General features: G+C 30.9%; 1 protein-coding gene across 1 annotated transcript; it reads right to left on the reverse strand.

Moving 5' to 3' along the window:
- Positions 1 to 3,492: 3,492 nt before the first annotated feature.
- On the reverse strand, positions 3,493 to 16,404 carry LOC134716094 (eukaryotic peptide chain release factor subunit 1). The gene is made up of 11 exons (XM_063578859.1): positions 16,051 to 16,404; positions 14,991 to 15,166; positions 14,171 to 14,310; positions 12,409 to 12,547; positions 11,811 to 12,001; positions 11,313 to 11,442; positions 10,741 to 10,896; positions 10,130 to 10,194; positions 9,596 to 9,668; positions 8,733 to 8,807; positions 3,493 to 3,959 (listed from the first exon to the last, which is right to left on the reverse strand). Exons 1-11 carry the CDS (start codon positions 16,146 to 16,148, stop codon positions 3,874 to 3,876), a joined length of 1,329 nt encoding a protein of 442 aa, XP_063434929.1. The 5' UTR covers positions 16,149 to 16,404; the 3' UTR covers positions 3,493 to 3,873.
- Between the last annotated feature and the right edge of the window lie 33 nt (positions 16,405 to 16,437).

The raw sequence follows: 16,437 nt of genomic DNA on the forward strand, positions 1-16,437 counted from the left end.
TCCATAATCTTTTTTACAACCTTGTTTTATTTGCCACAAACAGGCTAGATACCAGCCCATTCTAAGATTTTCACTTCATCAATAATCTGGTTTACATATTATCGTTTTATCCAATCTGTATGATCAAAACAAAACCACTTCTACTGGGTGGTCCAAAGACAGTCAATACTGCACAATGGTTCGGAGATTGAAATTATTATCCAGTTGATATTTTAGATTTACTTCACCATATATATTGTATACCAGATACCTTTTTATCTGTTTTTTACCATTTCTTTCAGATTAAAACATGTGATTAATAAACTTGAAATTTTAAAATTACTTGCATTATTTCATATACTGTAAACCAACTAATTTTCGCGAGCGATTTATTTTCGCGAGTAGAAAAATATCGCGAAGTTAAATCGTCGTGAATATTTAAAACTTGGACCTTTCATTATTTAACAACATCAAGTAAATTAGAAAATCGCGAAATTTAATTGCCGCGAAATGGACTCGAAAGGGCTAAACGCGAAATAAAGTATCCGCGAAAATAAGTTGGTTTACAGTAAATCTAATGATGTATTATGTCAACTTAAAATTGAAAGGATCTTAAAGAGACTAGACAGGTAGTTTATAGTATGATTGAAAATCCTTCATTACAATACATCAGTGATAAATAAAAGAATGTGATCATTCGCATGAATACAGTAAAAAGATATTTATACTAAATATCATTTGGTATGAAATATGAATTGCCAGTATGGTAGTTTCCCTCAATCTTAACAAATATTTGTTCACTTAAATGCCATGAATTGATTAAGCAAAACTTTCAAATTGTTCTAATAAATTTATCTTCAATAAAAATGCTGCAACATTGTACATTTAATACATATGTATGCATTCTTTCAAACATGACTTCCCCAATTATGGTTGGCTGATATTAGATTTTGTTTCTTATAGGGAAAATTTATGTAAAAATCGTTAATTCATTAATCCCCCAATTTGCAATTAAAATATCTTCAAAGGTTTCTATTTCAAGTTAAGCAGAACTGTGGATGTTTGAAAATTTTAAAGGCATATTTTACACAAAAAACAATTAAGAAAACCTTGAAAAACAAAACTAATAAAACTGTTAGCAGGGCTAAAATTCCTTTCCATATTTCCTCATTTGAACAGTTAAGTCAAAATCCATTTATCACAATGAAAAGTTAAAAGAAAATGCTTGGCTGAATAACATTTATAAAGAATGTGCACTAAAGAATTCATTAAAATCAAGTCAATGGTTAAAGAGTTTAAGATACAAGGCGACTCACTCCTTCTATGCATATTGCAAACTGAACCTTTAAATTGAGAAACCCCAAAATCACTGTGAAAAAGAAAAAAATTGAAACAGTAAAAAGGTGGTGCAAATGTGAATTAAAACTTCAAATTCTCTGAAAATTCTATTGAAATAGTTTCCCGGGTTTAGAAGGAGCGGCAAAATACAAATGTTGCAGAATGGACGACTATCGGTATAGAATAGATCCCCTCAACTGACGGTTTATACATATCCTACATTGTCGTTGATTTTTTGTTTGAATGCATGATAAAATCATTAATGTACAAATATATATAACTTAAAATATAAATACATTCAATGTACACAATTTTCATGTATAAGGCATCAACCATTTAATATGCAAGTGTTGGCCAGGAATAAATATTTGGGTGGTAAATAGCTTGATTTAAAATTTAATTCTGTTTTGCATGTTGTGCTATATTATATGCCAGATTTTTTTTTTTACAAAAGCACATTTTCCCATTAGCATTTATATGCTGTCACCTGTTATACCCATGAAGCGAAAAAAGGGAATTATTTGGGAAAGAAGTTTTCTTAATAATTAAACATTAAATTCCAAAGGCTTTGAAATAAAATGGTTGGTGCCTTATTTTAACATAATAAATTCATTGAATAATGCTTTCCCAATACTGATGATTTATAAATGATTAGTACTTTAACATCGGTGAATTTTGCGACTTTTTAAGAACGCCAACATTGGTATGCAATAATTGCTTTATATTCACATGCCTAAACAACCAAACGTGCCCGTGTTTTAATCAAAGACAAAAAGTTGAACAAAGTTCTGGTCTATATAAAATTTGATTTACTTTCTAAACATTGTGCTGAAATATTAACCTTGGTGACTGGCCAATAATAACATCCTGTAATCTTTAAAATTAACATTTTATTGTTTAGTTCCTATTGTAACTTATGAACTGTTTATCTTAAATAAGACAACTACAATTTCGATTCTATTTGCAATGAATGTTTCAATCATTAATTAAGCAATGCCCAATTTTTGTGGAAGACTAGCACCATCTTTTTTTTCTCAGTAAGATGTGTTTTAATTTCCAGAGAACCACTTCTAAACATGATGGAATTTTAATTTCATAATATTAATATGTTTAATGTTAATGTATGAAATAAAACTGATTTTTTTTTCAAGAGGTAGCATTTAAACAACTTAAAATAGAAAATGACTAGGTCCTTTCTATCAATTTTCAGAATGTATCATGGATGAAAATTGATGTAAAAAAAATGCAGTTTGAATTAATTTTAATATTTGAATTGAAAAATGTTCATGGAACAGCCCATTCAAAGTATTTTTTTAGACCTGTAACAAAAGTACTAAAGATAATATTACTTGCATGCATTTTTGGGACAAATTTCAACCTGAGGTTTTACTGTTTGAGAAAATAAAATTCTATGGCATAAATATATCTTATATTTATTAAAATTGCTTTTTGATAATTAATTGTTTTTCCATTATCCAAGTACTTTCCAGACAACTTAAAACTGATCATTATACTAAATTTTCATAGAATTTCTCAAAAAATAATTTCTGAAGAATGGGCTTCTATATAGTACATTTTTCATTCAAAATATTGTACAAAGTGCATGCTAGTTGTAAATTAAATAAAAGTGGATGTATCACAGTAATTGTGTATATTTCATAGAAAGGGATAATTGGTGGGGTTTATTATTTTTCTTTTAAGCATTCTGAATAATTCAAGCTATGAGAAATGTAAATTTTAATTTATCACAGAAATGAGGAGAAATATCAGCATATCAATCAGATCTCTCTAAAAAAACCAAAAAAACCTTTTGTAATGTACTATACTAATCCCATATGATGCAATACAATGAATTATGTTGTACATAACTGATTTTTTTTTTATATAAACATATCAATTCATTTTTAAAGGAAGAGGTATGATAAAAACACTTTTTTGGCCTTTATGAAATGGCCAATTTAGGTCAAATGACAAATTGGACAGGTTTGTGACATCAAGTGCCTTTTACACGAAAATTTTGAAATTAAATTCAGTAATTCATTTATCAATAAAATATCATGATTTCAAAAGGATTGAATAAGGGTTTATACTTCTTTTGCAACATCAGGCGCTTAATAATGGCTCTATCATACCTCTTTCTATAAAGATTGGAAGAAAAAATAAGAGAGAGAAAAACTAATTTTTCAAACAATTTGTTTGAAGTTTAATGTTTGTTCTCACCGTTCTCTCAAGTCTACACAAGTTGTCTGATCTGATTTTTAAAAATCATAATGAAGTTCTTCTTGAATGCTTGGAACTTACATTTATAATGTATTTGAACTGAACTTTGTTAACATTTTCCAGTTTAATATACAGGTACAAATAATGATAAATAAACTGATATTTTTATAAACAATTTAAAAACTGGTAATACCAAAAACTTCCATATGGAATGTCACAGATTTGAAGCTGAAAATTCTAAATTATTTGCTCTCCTGTATTTTGTGCCACAACATTAATTTCGTGGCAGTTAGTAAGTGGCTCTGTAATAATTTATTGAAGTCTTTCTAAAGGCATTTAATAGTCATCCAGATCAAAATCTTCGAACATATCGTCTAGGTGTGGGTCTAATACTTGGAAGTCAACTTGGTACCGTAATATACCTGAAAGATAAAAATTAACAAATTGAATAGTTATCAAAGGTACAAATTTGAAAAAAGAGAATTCTTGCTGTCTTTTATCAAATCAAGCCTCGTAATTTAATACCTCTACTGCACTGCAAGTACATCAAATTGTAGATTATTTCTACAATTGATAAAGTTACATTCTTAATACAATGGTCTACAATTAAATGAAAAAAAAACACCTTTAGGCTATTCCAGTTAAACAAACATGGTTATAAATAGGTAGGCTAGTGATATAGTGGTTCAACTATTTAGACCACCCAGCCAATGAATCCCCACATACCTCTGCGCTGAAGTTATAAGGTCAATCAGCAATAGACCAGAAAAGGAATCAAGGGGTTAGCAAGAGGAAATCAAACTTGATTACAAGTTTCAGAAAGCACTGATTAATAGTTTCCTAAAATAGGTGACATATGAAACCAGATGCTCCGCAGGGCGTAGCTTTATACGACCGCAGAGGTTGAACCCTGAACGGTTGGGGCAAGTATGGACACAACATTCAAGCTGGATTCAGCTCTAAATTTGGATTGTGATTAAATAGTTGACACAGCATAGGTTTCTGACACAGAATGAATGTATTCAAATGAACTTAAAATTTTTGTTTTCTCTTAGAGCAATTCACTATGCTTTTGAATATTAATCCTCTCAAAAAAATGTTTGAAGAATTTTTTTTTTTATTTATGAAATTTCAAATGAGAAAAATTGAACCCAATTTTTTAATCACATCCCCCTTTCCCTTATTCCAAAACTAATTTCAATTAAAATATTCTAATGGAGTTTGCAACAATTACTACTCATTTAAATAAATCATAAAATATTAAGATGTAAAAAAACTGCTTGTTATCACTGAATGGTAAAGATTATTTAAATTTATCAGTTGGTAGTAAAAAGTGAATATACATTGTATATTGTATATAACAAAGATTTAAGTTGATTCTGGACAAAGAAAGATAACTCCAATTAAAAAAATATTCTTGCAGATATTTCTTGCTTACTATACTGGACAAAGAAAGATAACTCTCAATTAAAAACCAGATGCTCCGCAGGGCGTAGCTTTATACGACCTCAGAGGTTGAACCCTGAACGGTTGGGGCAAGTATGGACACAACATTCAAGCTGGATTCCGCTCTAAATTTGGATTGTGATTAAATAGTTGACACAGCATAGGTTTCTGACACAGAATGAATGTATTCAAATGAACTAAAAAAAAAATGTTTTCTCTTAGAGCAATTCACTATGCTGTTGAATATAAATCCTCTCAAAAAAATGTTTGAAGATATTTTCTTTTTATTTATGAAATTTCAAATGAGAATTAAATAGTTGACACAGCATAGGTTTCTGACACAGAATGAATGTGTTCTAATGAAATTAAAATTTTTGTTTTCTCTTAGAGCAATTCACTATGCTGTTGAATATTATTCCTCTCAAAAAAAATGTTTGAAGAAATTTTCTTTTTATTTATGAAATTTCAAATGAGAAAATTGAACCCAATTTTTTTAATCACATCCCCCTTTCCCTTATTCCAAAACTAATCTCAATTAAAATTTCTAATGGAGTTTGCAACAATTACTACTCCTTTAAATACATCATAAAATATTAAGATGTAAAAAAACTGCTTGTTATCACTGAATGGTAAAGATTATTTTAATTTATCAGTTGGTAGTAAAAAGTGAATATACATTGTATATTGTATATATAACAAAGATTTAAGTTGATTCTGGACAAAGAAAGATAACTCCAAATAAAAAAAATTCTTACAATTAGATATTTCTTGCTTACTATTCTGGACAAAGAAAGATAACTCTAATTAAAAACAAAATTGCTATTTCACAATATTTTGCAATAAGATATTTCTTGCCATTGCGCAATACTGTGCAATTGAAAAGACTTGCTATTGCACAAAACTTAATATAATAATTTTAGATCCTGATTTGGACCAACTTGAAAACTGGGCCCAGAATCAAAAATCTAAGTACATGTTTGGATTCAGCATATCAAAGAACCCTAAGATTTCAATTTTTGTTAAAATCAAACTAAGTTTTATTTTGGACCCTTTGGACTTTAATGTAGACCAATTTGAAAACAAGACCAAAAATGAGGAATCTACATACACAGTTAGATTTGGCATATCAAAGAACCCCATTTATTCAATTTTTGATGAAATCAAACAAAGTTTAATTTTGGACCCCGATTTGGACCAACTTGAAAACTGGGCCGATAATCAAGAATCTAAGTACATTTTTAGATTCAGCATATCAAAGAACCCAACCGATTATTTTTTTGTCAAAATCAAACGAAGTTTAATTTTGGACCCTTTGGACCTTAATGTAGACCAATTTGAAAACGGGACCAAAAGTTAAAAATCTACATACACAGTAAGATTCGGCATATCAAAGAACCCCAATTATTCAATTTTGATGAAATCAAATAAAGTTTAATTTTGGACCCTTTGGGCCCCTTTTTCCTAAACTGTTGGGACCAAAACTCCCAAAATCATTACCAACCTTCCTTTTATGGTCATAAACCTTGTGTTTAAATTTCAAAGATTTCTATTTACTTATACTAAAGTTATGGTGCGAAAACCAAGAAAAATGCTTATTTGGGTCCCTTTTTGGCCCCTAATTTCTAAACTGTTGGGACCTAAACTCCCAAAATCAATACCAACCTTCCTTTTGTGGTCATAAACATTGTGTTTAAATTTCATTATTTTCTATTTACTTAAACTAAAGTTATTGTGCGAAAACCAAGAATAATGCTTATTTGGGCCCTTTTTTGGCCCCTAATTCCTACACTATTGAAACCAAAACTCCCAAAATCAATCCCAACCTTTCTTTTGTGGTCATAAACCTTGTGTCAAAATTTCATAGATTTCTATTAACTTAAGCTAAAGTTATAGTGCGAAAACCAAGAAAATGCTTATTTGGGCCCTTTTTGGCCCCTAATTCCTAAAATGTTGGGACCAAAACTCCCAAAATCAATACCAACCTTCCTTTTGTGGTCATAAACCTTGTGATAACATTTTATAGATTTATATTCACTTTTACTAAAGTTAGAGTGCGAAAACTAAAAGTATTCGGACGACGACGACGACGACGACGACGACGACGACGACGACGACGACGACGCCAACATGATAGCAATATACGACGAAAATTTTTTCAAAATTTGCGGTCGTATAAAAATTTGCTATTTCACAATATTGTGAAATTAGATATTTCTTGCCATTGCACAATACTGTGCAATTGAAAAGACTTGCTATTGCACAATACTTAATACAATAATTTTAGATCCTGATTTGGACCAACTTGAAAACTGGGCCCATAATCAAAAATCTAAGTACATGTTTAGATTCAGCATATCAAAGAGGCCCAAGAATTTAATTTTTGTTAAAATCAAACTTAGTTTAATTTTGGACCCTTTGCACTTTAATTAAGACCAATTTTAAAACTGGACCAAAAATTAAGAATCTACATACACAGTTAGATTTGGCATATCAAAGAACCCCAATTATTCAATTTTTGATGAAATCAAACAATGTTTAATTTTGGACCTCGATTTGGGCCAACTTGAAAACTGGGCCAATAATCAAAAATCGTAAGTACATTTTTAGATTCAGCATATCAAAGAACCCAAAGGTTTCAATTTTTGTTAAAATCAAACTAAGTTTAATTTTGGACCCTTTGGACCTTAATTTAGACCAATTTGAAAACGGGACCAAAAATTAAGAATCTACATACACAGTTAGATTCGGCATATCAAAGAACCCCACTTATTCAATTTTGATGAAATCAAACAAAGTTTAATTTTGGACCCTTTGGGCCCCTTTTTCCTTAACTGTAGGGACCAAAACTCCCAAAATCAATACCAACCTTCCTTTTATAGTCATAAACCTTGTGTTTAAATTTCATAGATTTCTATTTACTTATACTAACGCTATGGTGCGAAAACCAAGAAAAATGCTTATTTGGGTCCCTTTTTGGCCCCTAATTCCTAAACTGTTGGGACCAAAACTCCCAAAATCAATACCAACCTTCCTTTTGTGGTCATAAACATTGTGTTTAAATTTCATTGATTTCTATTTACTTTTACTTAAGTTATTGTGCGAAAACCAAGAATAATGCTTATTTGGGCCCTTTTTTGGCCCCTAATTCCTAAACTGTTGAAACCAAAACTCCCAAAATCAATCCCAACCTTTCTTTTGTGGTCATAAACCTTGTGTCAAAATTTCATAGATTTCTATTAACTTAAACTAAAGTTATAGTGCGAAAACCAAGAAAATGCTTATTTGGGCCCTTTTTGGCCCCTAATTCCTAAAATGTTGGGACCAAAACTCCCAAAATCAATACCAGCCTTCCTTTTATGGTCATAAACCTTGTGTTAAAATTTCATAGATTTCTATTCACTTTTACTAAAGTTAGAGTGCGAAAACTAAAAGTATTCGGACGACGACGACGACGACGCCAACGTGATAGCAATATACGACGAATTTTTTTTCAAAATTTGCGGTCGTATAAAAACTTTCAGAGTGATGGTATATTTACATCTTACATTCAAATGGGATTAAGATGCATTTATTACAATAAATGCCATGGCTTCAATGACAGTTGCAAAAACTAGCTCACCAAATTGTAAATTTTCATATTATAAATTGTCACTGAACTGAAAGGTGTATCTTTTGATTATTTTGATATCAGTTATGTTGTCGGAAGATATTTTTCAAAGGAAATATTTTTTTTAACTTTTTATTCTTACCTCCTATTCCACCAAATCCTCGGACAAATTGAGCTCCCTCTTGCGATCGATCTGTTATTATTTCTAATGTTGCTCCTGTAATGCAAATTATGAATGTCGTTTAAACTTCTATGCTTTACTTAATAAAATATAAACGACAACCAACAGGATGTTCGATTGCCCTTTTCTATAACTATTTCAGACTTAGACCCAAAGAATCTCCATGGAAATTAGATATCATTGACAATATGATAGTGGTTTCCAAAATTCTGCTCATATCACAAACTTTTCACATGTATAAACCTGCATGATGTTTTTTAGATTGAGTTCAGCCTTCCAATTGATATTTTTAGTGTGTTTTTCTATGTTGTGATGCTATACTATTGTTTCAGAGAAGGGAGAAGGTTTGGTACCATTAAAATGTTTAATCCCGCTGCAAATATTTGCACCTATCCTAAGTCAGGAATCTAATGTATAGTAGTTGTTGTCTGTTTATGTAGTTCATACATGTTTTTCGTTTTAATATAGATTAGACAGTTGGTTTTCATGTTTGAATGGTTTTACACTAGTTATTTTGGGGCCCTTTATAGCTTGTTGTTCGGTGTCAGCCAAGGCTCCGTGTTGAAGGCTGTACCTTGACCTATAATGATTTACTTTTATAAATTGTTATTTGGATGGAGAGTTGTCTCATTGGCACTCATATCTCATTTTCCTATATCTACTTAAATTAAACAGCACTAATATATCCAAAATATAAAATCTACTATGTTCAATTCAGCAGTAAAATATTGTAACCTTTTATCCAAAGAACAAATCTTCAGCTAATTGTTTCAGATTAGTTACAGTGGGTTTGATTAAGTGAAGTTCCATTGTGCAAGACTTACCAAAATTTTTATAATTATTTGCAAACCATTCTAATAATGGCATCTGTTCCACTAATTCTAACTCCACGCCAGTCTGCAATTTAAAAAAGATATTGTTTTTACAAAATAACATTTAACAGACAATTTTCAGTATTCTCAATTACTAATTTGAGAGAGTGAGAGCCTGGCAGAGAAAATTCTGAGATTGTGACAATGGGCCACAGATGCCCTTGCTTGTAATAATGCATACAGATGCAGGATTTATGTAGTGAAGAACTTGTTTGTGATTACAAGCTTGAGTGTAAGTTTCCTTACATTAGGTTGATGTAAACAAAAGTTAAAGAACAGAAACGTCAGATTTAGCAATTTGTCCATTTACATGTATAAAAGGGCATAACTCACTAACGGTAAAAGTGGCGCCAACAAACTTCAAACTTAATTGTTTTTTGTGGTAATTAGCAGTGTGTATCACCATTAGAGATATGGTCTTCTTATCCCAGTAAATTATACATTAAACTTCGGAATCTCTGATCTCCTCATATCATTTAAACTTACATCTTTGTCAATAAAATGCGTTTTATCTTTTTCTTGCTCCGGTTTTAGGAATAAAATGTTTTCAACTGAAAAATAAAATGACAGATATTTATCAATGCATTTAAACAACGTACACTTGGACAGTAGCATTGGATCAATAAAGTCAGGCTCCTAATGAAAGAAATTTATCAAATCAAGACAACAGAAGTATTTAAAATATTAGGGGATTTTAAACTTATCTATTTAGGATTGCATGTATATTGTAAAATGAACTTACTTAAAATTGATTGCTGATGTTTAATGCTACCTTTAGCAATATTGGCTGTATCATAGCAATCTCTTTTTCGGTGAAGGAATACAAGAGTGGATGCAGAAAACCAATCAACTCAGAATACAAATTTTCATTCAAATATGTCAAAATTACAAGACGTTATAAAGAAACCCTTTCATAGCTGATGCTGTTTTCACTTTCAAAATCAATCTTGTAATAACAAATTAGCTATCATGGACTATCGAGTACAATCAATTACATCTCTGCTGAGAGGTGTTTTAGATAATATTGAGTCAGCAATTTTTAAGTAAATGCATTGGCACCACCTTTTATTTAAATTATATACAGCTACTAAACCTACCATCTGTTGAATGATTTTTGAGCACATATCGTGTAATATCCAAATTTTCCCACACTATTAATGTATCTACAGCTCCCATTTCTAATCCTTTCAACGTGTCATCGACACCAAAACAATATTTTCCTGTGTCTTGTGAAATTTCATCAAAATATCGACCTGAAACAGGCATACAGAAATATAGTTTTATTTGAAAAGACGATATTTGAATTATATAATGACAAGTGGACATACATTTCTGTTGTTTCAATGAAACTAAAGTTAATATTTTGGCAAAGCAACATCAAATTTTTATAATTGTTAGGTGATTTTCCTTAAGAATTTCATCTTGATAGTTATACATTTGGAACAATTTAATTTCAATTGTCCATTTTTTATATGAGCTGATTTGAAGCTGCTGAAAGCTTTCCAAATCTTATAAGTTTTTTTTATTACACACCAAAACTTTAATAGTTCAAGTGCTTTGGGTCTAGTCCTTCACTTATTTTCAATCCTAGCATTTGGTGGACAATTCTCTGTGTTTTCAATGAATGTGTTAAAATGTATTTAGCCATGAATCTGTAATGATAGTTTACCTATGAGTTTCTTTTCCTGTATAAATTTGACATTTGATAAGGCATCAGCAGCCAATTCGATTGCTTGGTTAAATCCATTTTCTCCTCCATAAGATACATCAACAACTTTGATTATTTTTGCTTGTAATCTCTACAATTAAAAGATGTTTCTATAAAGACATTGCATTTATTGTTTAACATTTAAATACATGTACATTTGTGGCACTGTTCTAAACATAAGTAGGAAAGGGCGGGGGTGTTCTTTTTATCTAACCTGCCATACATAATTGTTGATTTAATTTAATTGTTCAGGGTATCAGTTTAAACTAACCACCGCCCATAAAATTTTAATAAAATTGGCCATTCAAATTTCAATTATTTCTGGAAAAGCTCCAAATATTTACATACAAATTTGTTATACGTTACATTTGAACACTTGTCAAAAAGATGAACTTTATACTAACTGAATAATACAATCTTAATATTTTATTTTAAAGCATAGCCATGAATATGACTTACAGGATCAAACATATCTGATTGACTAAGCTCTGTTTTGAAGTCAGCTGATCCAGCCAACACTAAGCCAGCTATATTTGGTTTATCGTTTGTGATGAACATCTGTACCGCTACTTCTGCAACTTTCCGCACATAGTTGTGACGCTTTTCCATTCTTAAACGTGCAAAACGTAAGGCTGATTGACCTCCTCTACCTGAAAAGATATAATTTCAATGAAAATCACCTATAAAACTTTACATAGCATGCTTTTTTGACAATTCACCATTTCAGAATCTATTGCATTCTGGATATTTTCAAAAGCGTACACCAAATCATTGTGGTTGTTAAAACATGTTCTAAACAATGATAATCCATCCAATGAAGAAACGTTATTTTCATTTTGGTGTATGAACAATGAGATTAGCCATAGTCGTCCTTTACATTCTGAAAAAGGCAAATTGAAGCCCCTCATTCCATATTTCTGGAGTACTTAATTTCTATGCGATCTTCAAAATTTAGAATAGTAAGCCATAGTTATTAGTATTTTTGTTTAATAATAACGATACTATTGAATTGGACCAATATTTGTAAAAGATTAAAACTGTTAGTAACAATTCTTACCGTGTTTTTTTGGTAGATCTACTGTGAATTTGTGTAGGACTTCTCTCGTGTTTCCTGACAATGTTCCAAATAATGCACCATTTCCATCCATAACAATAAAACCAAATTTATTATCATCTGCTAATAAAGCTGTTAATGCCTAAAAGTAAAATGTATGCAGACTAAAAACAGGGTTTTAGCTAGGATTTTGAGGGCTTTAGTCACTTTTGCGCGTGATAAAAATCAGCCTTAATTTTTTATAAAGCAAGGGATCTAGGATGTTTATCAAACTAGCTATACATATATGTCCAAGTCCTTCAAGGACTAGTCTAGGATCTTTGAAGACTTTAGGATTGCTAATGTAGGCAGTTATTGACAATATTGAATGAATTGACTGATGTGATGCTAAGATATGAAGATAAGAACAGGGATCTGGTAATATGGTCAAAACATCACATCAGTTATTTTCAGGGCACACCCCTTATCAACAAAAGTTGGGTGCCTCTATTTTTTAACCACTGCACAAATGAACTTGTAACGACTTTTTCACTTCACAATCATGTATATCCTTGAAAATACGTTTTAATATCTATTTGGAATCAATTTCTTTAATATTGGATAGAAGGATCTGCATCCGTACTTAATGTGACGATTCTAATGACTGTAGACTGTAGATCATGTTTAATTTCGATTTTTAAACGAAATGAAATGAAAACGGGAAGTGACAATTGAATTATAATTTCAGAATAAAACCGGATTCATCTACGATCTTTTACGCATGCGCAATACATAGAACAGGAAGCACCTGTTTGCAAGTGAAAATATTTACGTTTTGAATAAAGTTCATTCTTTTTAATCGAAGTTGTCGAAAGTTTTTGATGAATATTTATATAAAGTATGACGAAAATACGTTGAAATGATGAAACTACGACAAGCAAACTGCAAATTATGATCGTAAGGGAAATATTGAAATTAAAATGTTGAAATGTCCGGGAAGTTTATCAATTTTGTTCAAATGACGAAAATACGACTGAACTGTGAGAAATGATTAAAATGAAATGCTGACTGACTGATTTAACCTAAATAGATTATTATGATGGTCATTTATGAGGTTTTATAATGATAATTAAGGGATTAGCGACCCATCTGATTGGCGATAGGCGGATTACTTGTCATCACAACTTTTAACACCTTTGGTAAACGTTAATTACCTGAGGGTCATAAACATAAAGACAGGTAGAATTCAAGTAATTTGATGTGTAAATATTTTTACACTTTCCAAATTTAAGTGACGAAATTGATATGAAATATTTTCGTCATTTCGAAAACCTTTTCGTAAAATACGAAAGTGACGAGCGCTAGCAAAATCACTGACTAAAAATAAATATAACAAAAACTGACCTAATGTAAAAAGAATGTCTTGTTCAGATTTATCTATTAATATTCATCAACTTTTCAATCCATTGAATGCCAAAGTTTGTCCATTTCATACCCACAAACAAAAAGTACCATTTGTGATCGCTAAGAGAAAGGGGGTTATCTTACAATCAAGAATATTATTCACAGAAACTGAAGTGACATTCAAAAGTAAAGACAGTGAAAAATGTTGGAATAAAATATTTCAGTAAAAATGTAGTAACTTCCATTTCTCTCATGTTTTCAGCAACAATCAGAATTCTTAGAAAACCTGAAAATAATTCTATGACCATTTAGAACCCTGTATTCAATTAGGCTACTTTTAAAGCAAATTATCAGTAAATTTATACAAGTTTACTTATATTACCTCTGTGTGAAATTTGTTATCACAAAGATATAATGATGTATTGATTGGTCTGAAAGGTTCAAAGTCTATGTTCACTTTCTTTTCTTTTCCTTCATCTGTTACTATAGTTCCACAATATATCACAAGACCATTTGTCGGTACTGTAAAAAGAAATAAATGAATAATCATATCATCGACACATGGTTCACTTTTTAAAGATTTGCTAAAAAATAAAGTAGCTTTGTTCCTCTTAAAGACTACTTGCCTTGAAAATATAACAAATTCTTAAATTTGTAAATACCTAGATCAGACATGACAGATATCATGATCTTTCAGAACAACATTTAACAGTTTCCTTCTAATATTTGCACTAATGTTACACATGTGCACTCAACATACATATTCAAACAGATAAATAAATTATACTTCTATAATGGCTGCAAATTGAAAAAAAAGAAGAAAAAAAAGTTTGCTTTTAATTTCTACTGTATTGGTTATTTTTTTTATCTTCATCTGGTTTACCTCAGTCAATGTCACCTGTGCTAAATTATATTTTATTCACTAAAAGCCAAAAACAAGGAAGCAAAGTTCTTATTATCTTATTGCTGTGGATTTATTTAATTTCTTCTGTACCAATTTTCGTGGATTAAGGAAAACTATTGTTTTCTTAGATTATAGATTTCATGGTTTTGCCACTCACTGAATATAAAGTTTACATAAATTTTGTATTCGTTGAACATTTGAATTGTGGTTCCCCTGTACCCCCCGAAACTATAGAACATTTAATTTATATCCAACGATTAATTATGAATCCACAGTACTTGGATCAAAAGTATTGTACCTTTATTGTAGAGTTTTAATCTCTGTTGTACAGATGTAATAGCACCCAATACAGATAATCTGTTCACACGACTTTTGATATTTGAAGCTGTTCCAAATTCATCTGCCAACATCTTGGCTACTCTTGATATTTGGTCTTTTGGTGGAATGATTAATGAAATCATACTGGTTCCATTTCTAAAAGAGACAAACATGGTATTAATTTAATCTAAGTATATAGGTAAATTTGTTTCAGAGAAAGTGTCTGTAGTATTATACCCAATATCAGCTATCAATTAACAGTGTCAGATATAAAATATAAAATTTTGCATTTCACCATTAAGGGTGTGCAGGGCTCACACCCCTTAAGAATCATAGGGGGGAACTTACTTATCTTTTAAAAATCTGATAGAAAGTGATTTATAGACTTAAAATTAGATGTTTGGTTTGTCATGTACATCACAGGTGCCAAACTGTGAGCAGAAGCTGCTTACCCTTCCAGAGCACCTGAGACCAGTTTTTGGTGGGATACGGTTTGCTTAGTCTATAGTTTTCTATGTTGTGTCTTCTGTTCTATTGTTTGTTTGTTAGTCTTTTTCTTTTTAAGCCATGGCTTTGTTTATTTTTTTACCTAAATGTCCCTCTGGTATCTTTCTCCCCTCTTTTACAGAAGGTCTTGTTTTATTCATTTCATGCCTGAGCATACCTTACAGTATTGAGTATAAACAATGCCTGTCTTCCATGTCTACAAAGTTGATGCTTTAAAACAATGACCCTATCATAAGAAATAACTTGGTGAAATCAAATCAGCCCCTATTAGCCACAATCGTCCAGTACAGTGAGCCTAGATGACATGCCACAAATATTCTACTTTTTGAAGGTTATTAACTTTCAACTGTATGATATATCAGTTATGGTATCTTTGGGGGAAATGAAGAAGATACATGTAATTAGATTGAATGTTACTAATTTTGTGTAATGAAGTACTAGTTCGTGTCAGACAGTGCCAGTTACGTCTAACGATATATAATTTCACTGATTCGATCATTATGCGCAGTTGAAAAATAATTAGTGTTACACACCCTCGAGCGGCTTCCAAACTCTTGATCAGCTTCTTTATCTTCCAAATTTCTACATTCCGATCAGCGCTAGTCTCTGAACCATCTCCGTTTGTTGCCATTTTGGAAAAAAGTCTTGGTTATAATTCTATAACCACTCCGTATGGCGGGAAGATTTCTTGCTCAATCTACCCTTGTATTCCTATACGGAAGATTATTTCACAACAGTTAAGTCTATAGGGTCTGTGATATTGGTTAATTGAAAATTTCTCAATAAAGGAAACCTAAGGACAAATATAGCAGATTTTTCACTTCGTGGTGTAATGACAACTTCCCATCCACCATTGACCATGTGAAATCTCTGACGTCACTTTGGAGGAAATGGATCTAAATTTTATACTTTTTCTAAAA

The sequence above is a fragment of the Mytilus trossulus genome, chromosome 4 (assembly GCF_036588685.1).
Source record: "Mytilus trossulus isolate FHL-02 chromosome 4, PNRI_Mtr1.1.1.hap1, whole genome shotgun sequence".
Taxonomy (NCBI): domain Eukaryota; kingdom Metazoa; phylum Mollusca; class Bivalvia; order Mytilida; family Mytilidae; genus Mytilus; species Mytilus trossulus.